Source organism: Pseudoliparis swirei, chromosome 19 (genome assembly GCF_029220125.1).
Source record: "Pseudoliparis swirei isolate HS2019 ecotype Mariana Trench chromosome 19, NWPU_hadal_v1, whole genome shotgun sequence".
In the NCBI taxonomy this organism is placed as follows: domain Eukaryota; kingdom Metazoa; phylum Chordata; class Actinopteri; order Perciformes; family Liparidae; genus Pseudoliparis; species Pseudoliparis swirei.
The window spans coordinates 12,509,617-12,514,867 of NC_079406.1; the positions used below are offsets into that span (position 1 = coordinate 12,509,617).

The 5,251-nt window shown below is 38.2% G+C and overlaps 1 protein-coding gene across 1 annotated transcript; it reads right to left on the reverse strand.

The window, feature by feature from the left end:
* Positions 1-4,069: 4,069 nt before the first annotated feature.
* LOC130209737 (gastrotropin-like) lies at positions 4,070-4,981 on the reverse strand. The gene is made up of 4 exons (XM_056439547.1): positions 4,872-4,981; positions 4,607-4,767; positions 4,389-4,478; positions 4,070-4,240 (listed from the first exon to the last, which is right to left on the reverse strand). Exons 1-4 carry the CDS (start codon positions 4,936-4,938, stop codon positions 4,181-4,183), a joined length of 378 nt encoding a protein of 125 aa, XP_056295522.1. The 5' UTR covers positions 4,939-4,981; the 3' UTR covers positions 4,070-4,180.
* Positions 4,982-5,251: the final 270 nt, after the last annotated feature.

Here is a 5,251-nt window from a genome sequence, read left to right on the forward strand (position 1 = left end):
ACGTTGAATAACGAAAGATAAAAACAAGTCCAATGTTCCTCCACGTAAGCCTGATTGAAACATAATTAACTCTGCATACAGATTAAAGAGTAATCAGTATTGGGCACACTATTCCCATGATTCGAGTATTCTACGTCTGGTAAAAATGTGATGCTGTTGAGATTAAAGATAATCTTTCCAGATCTCTTATGTTAAGTGGCCCATCTGTAAGGAGAGGTGGAGGGGGAGAGACAAGGGGCTGTCAGTCTGATAACGGAGCATTCTCACAGTCCCCTGTAAGCTTTGGGGGGACGTAAGGAGCTGCTCGCTTCCTTTTATGTGTCCTCCAGGAAGAATTTGTAAATAGGTTGAATAGGGGTGCAGCGAGGGCGGCCTTATGTATGTGGTGGGGCCCTCAGTAAATTTGTGTTAAATTAACAAACTACATTTAATCAGCCGATGGTACAACATGCATCTGTGTTTAATCAAATGACCACACGGCAAACGTGGGACCTGGAAGTATTCTGGCCGAGAACAAGTGTTCATATTGCACAAAGAGTTAGGAGAGGAGGGGGTTAAAAGGGGCCTGGCAGCTCATTTTCATACCTCTGGTCGGTGTATCTGGCCTCGCTTCAACATAGTTTTGTTACGTCTGCTGAATAAAATGTAATGTTTCCATGCTAAAGTAAATCTTGGTAGAAACCTTCTGTCAAGGTATAGTGGATGCAATACTCCTCAGTGCACTCGAATAACTATGATCACAATTAATTTATATTTCGTGTTGCTATAAAGAGACCATTAATAATCAAATGTATACTTTAAGTATCATGAATAAAAACTACATTTACTCTATTTAATTTTGATTAAAGTCCGACAAAAAAGGCCATCATCACACTATCATACTATTTGAGGGATCATTTGTTTGAAGTGGATTTAAATATTCTTGCTATTGTGTAGGTGACGTTTCTCTTATTTTCAGTTACATATATCATCATTTTCCTTTTAGCGTAGCCGCTCCGATTCAGTGATGATGAAAAAGTAAAAACAGGCCACTGACTTTCAGGTTAGAAAATGTCCGCTCTGTTAAATTCAAATTCAGCTATATTCCTCAGAAGAAGATCCTTCCATCAATGTGTGATGTCACCGTAGCTCTGAAACAAGAAGCTTGTGATATGTCAACAAGACGCACAACTACGTTGACAAATGGAGACTTCGTGTCCTTCATTTTGACCCCATGCAACAGCATTTCTTCATTAAAAATAGCAAACTGCTCCCTACTAAACGAGTAGAAATTAAAGAGTTGTATCCCTAAAATCTAGTAGAACAGAGGATTATGATCATTATTAGCAACGTTATATTTATGACGGCTTAACAAATATCAATGTACTTCAGCTAAATAATTTATAATTTTTTAAATAATTCCTTTCGCAAACTAAAAGTAGACACCCTTTCTTTTTTAATAAATTGATATTCTTCAGAGGGGCAAACTCCCTCTGTGTTTTATTGAGGGACGAGGGCGCCACTTACTGGAGACAATGGAAAAGTGCTGCGCCTCACCAGGAGTCGTAAATGTGAATATGTCGCTGATTGTAACACTTCTTATTCATTTCAGTATCCGCAGCTAAATGGAGATGGCAACGGATGGTCTCATATTTATTTATACAATTTGTTTTTACAACTATCACGATTTTACGAAAGGACGTTTTCTGAACTGGCATCATTTCATGTCCGTGCAACCAAGGATGTCCTCTGCACGTGGGAAACCTGACGAGACATATTTGCACGTCTGGAAAAATATAAAATTGTAAAATAAAGAGGAATGACAGTTTGATGTTTTGCATCTTCAATTTCAAATAAAGCAAAATAAAGCTATTTGTAAAGGTTACATCAAAATATGTGCATGAATGTAGTCTCTCAGATGATGATGATGTGCATGTTAGTTTGATCATCAGACTGAATTTTCACAATATCAGTAATTTATCGCTGAAAACATTTGCAGATGTGGCGATTCAGATCTAGAACCAGGCTGTGTGTTGTATTTAAAATCGAAAGCCCTCAAATATATATATATATATATATATAAATACACAACACAACACATCTCAGTGAATGTGTTCATACTTAAAAGAAAGATGAATTCACAAAGTGAGCTTGTCCTTTTACAGTTGTATTCCATGAAATAAGGTTTACTTTACAAAATGTGGATTGGAGTGTTTCTCTCTGCCTCCGTGTTTAATAATTGAAGCTCTAAATGTATGACTTTGCTCTGTAGCAGATGGCCTTTTATATTAAAATGCCATCTGCTTCAGAGCAAAGTCAGTATGACATAATCACAAGTGAATTAGGTTAAAACTCAGAAAACGTACTCAGAAAACATTTGACACCCAAGTCTCAATTAATTTGTTCACAATTCTTTTCTGGCATTGAATTGGTTTGCATAGGTGTTTGTGATATTGTGTTTATAACACCAGACACCTCCCAAAGGGCAGTTGACATGATTCAAATATCATATTAAAATAAATTCTACCACCTGAGCCGAGCTGAGGCCCGGCCTTGCTCAGCTCCTGAGCCTGCAGCGGTTCATTTTTGCATCGGGTTAGATATAGGCACTGACATTCCCAGCAGATATTTGTTTTAATTTAGTTTGTTTGCATGTGAAATAAACCAGAAAGACCAACAACCAGAGGAAGGGAACAGAACAAGATCAAATGAAGTATGATGAGACCAGATACATAACAAACTAAAAGAAGGGAAAGTTAAATGTATGTAACCGACTGCAACATGAACATTGAATGAATGACTTACTTATAAAAATAAAATTGTAATCAAATAATTAAAACAGAATCCAATCATTTGAAGGAAATTTTTGAATAAATATTTATATATATATATATATATCCAAAGAACAAGCTCTGTTTCCCTCTGGCCGTCTTGGCACCAAACATAAAGATGTATCTCATCTATTGCACCTGTCCATCCTGGAGAGGGATCCTCCTCTGTTGCTCTCCTGAAGGTTTCTTCCCTTTTCTTCCCCGTGAAATATTTTTTTCTATTTCTTGGGAGTTTTTCCTGATCCGATGTGAGGTCCTGGGACAGGGATGTCGTATGTGTACAGATTGTAAAGCCCTCTGAGGCAAATGTGTATTTTGTGATAAGGGGCTATATCAAAATAAACTGAATTGAATTGAATCTCCGGCTGCTCATACTGGGATATATGTCTTTTCCACTCCTATGTCGCATGCAGAGGAAAGGAGGCGCTGCATGTCACACTGTGTCTATTGAATGCTTTGGTAATATATATGTAATGGGTATCAGCCGCCATTGACCTGCGTCTGAGTTGCAGCTGCAAATCGTTCTCTTCGTGAGGTGACAGTTAGTGGAGCTTTTTACGGAGCTGTGTCATTCAGCATTTCTATCTATCTCTCAACCCTCTCGACCCCAAGAGTGACATCATGACATCTATTTGATTTCCCAATTTAAATTGACAAAATGTATGATATACAAGACCTGGAGCAACACTTTACTCTGTGGGAAGGAGAGTGAACTGGAAACTCTGGCATTAAAGTTAATTTCACAATTTTGTTGAAAATTACATTTTGTATTATATTATAGATATTTAAATGCTGTTTTTGTTCTGCCATCTTAATCTTTAGACCAGGGTCACTTCGAAAGGAGGTAAACTCAAGATTCAGCTTCCCAAATATGTTTACAGGTTGTTGAGATGTGGCCAAAATTAGCTGGGTGTGTCTGTCTCAACATCAGTTATTTTCCTACACGTGAACCAATACATAAATATATTACCCAGGACAATACACATATAAACTATTTGTCTTTGCGGTGGATGTGTGTACAAGTTACACGGAACATATATTTTAGACCTGGAATGTCAGAGACTATTAATGCAACATCAATTGTGTTATACAAATATAAGAAAATTCCATTATTGCTTGGCAAAACATGCCATATTCAGTCCTTTATATTGGATCAAACATAATACATTATTTCATCCTTGTAGTAATACAGTACATAGTTTCACCAATTCGATGAGGATAGATCTCAAGGTAAAACAACAATGCTGTGAAGCCAAGAGATCCGCTTGTTTACTTTATTCTTCTTGATACAGTAATTCTTGCGAGCACTTTCATGCCTTTTCCTCCCACGGGCAACCTCCTTTCCAATAAAGCATGTTGAGTCTGGCAGATCAGATCCTTTTGCTAATTCTTTTGAAAGTCACACCCTTCTCTCCTGAAGTTATGCAAATCTAGAAGACACGTAAAAAACGATAACGATGAAATGAACATATAACTGCAATTCCCATACAGGTTGTTGAAAAATATACAAAGACAACTTTTGTCAGTGAGTAGTGGTTTTCATCGCTTTAGTACATGTGACGTGGCTACTTCTCTTACCATTACTAGCTTTCCCTCAACGAGCTCTGCTGTGAAGCTGTACTGAGGAAACGGAATTGAAATCTTGCCTCCTTCCATCGTGACAGGAGCCTACAGGTCACAAAAGGTCACACAGGTGAATATCTAATTAATCCGCTTTGTCACAAGTTATGAACGTGTCGAAGATTTGCATTATATCATTTAACTGCAACTTTCCCCGCCGTCTGTTATTAACTCACCGTGAATTTGACGCCCTTCATCGTTGCCAGCTCACACTGCTGACCAGCGGTGAAGTTATTGCACCAGGTCCAGTTGGGGATGGTTTGTGTCCAGGTGAAGTGGTTCCCATCCTGAACCACCTGCGTTACCACTTTGTGGTCTGTCTTGGCATTGAGAAGCCCTGTGACAGAGCAGGGGAAATTACAAATAGATAACTTTAAATGAATGAAGACTCACATTGATCTATTGTTGACCTTTGTATCAATAAAAAACAATCCGTGATACCAATTTCTTCCAGAAACTCCTCGTAGTGGTCTTGACTCTCCATCTCATATTTCCCAGCGAAAGCCATGGTGGAGAGGAGACAAATGAGGAAGGAATGAAAAGGAGTGGCCTGCTGAACAAACTTTCCGTCCTTCTTGAACCATTGCCATAACTACCTCTTCCTATTCTATCATTCCTCACCATGTGTCATATCCCCTGCTCTGGGTTTTTTCCAGCACTTTGCAAGTTTGAACATGTATGGTGCAGGAAAAAGCTCAGAACAAAGTAATGTGCACATCTTTTTTTCCTTCGTTTCTTGAAGTTCAGCAATGATTCATTACTAGAAACAACTCAGACAACCCTGCTTACAATGAACATGAGTTACAGTGTTCAAGAGTTTT

What these genes read in the sequence shown, in the direction of transcription:
- LOC130209737 (XM_056439547.1), bottom strand. Translation starts at nt 4,938, where the DNA reads ATGGCTTTCGCTGGGAAATATGAGATGGAGAGTCAAGACCACTACGAG. An exon ending in TGAAGGGCGTCAAATTCACG is followed by an intron (nt 4,479 to 4,606) that starts GTGAGTTAATAA and finishes TGTGACCTGTAG; the next exon opens with GCTCCTGTCACGATGGAAGG. An exon ending in TTGAGGGAAAGCTAGTAATG is followed by an intron (nt 4,241 to 4,388) that starts GTAAGAGAAGTA and finishes CGTGTCTTCTAG; the next exon opens with ATTTGCATAACTTCAGGAGA.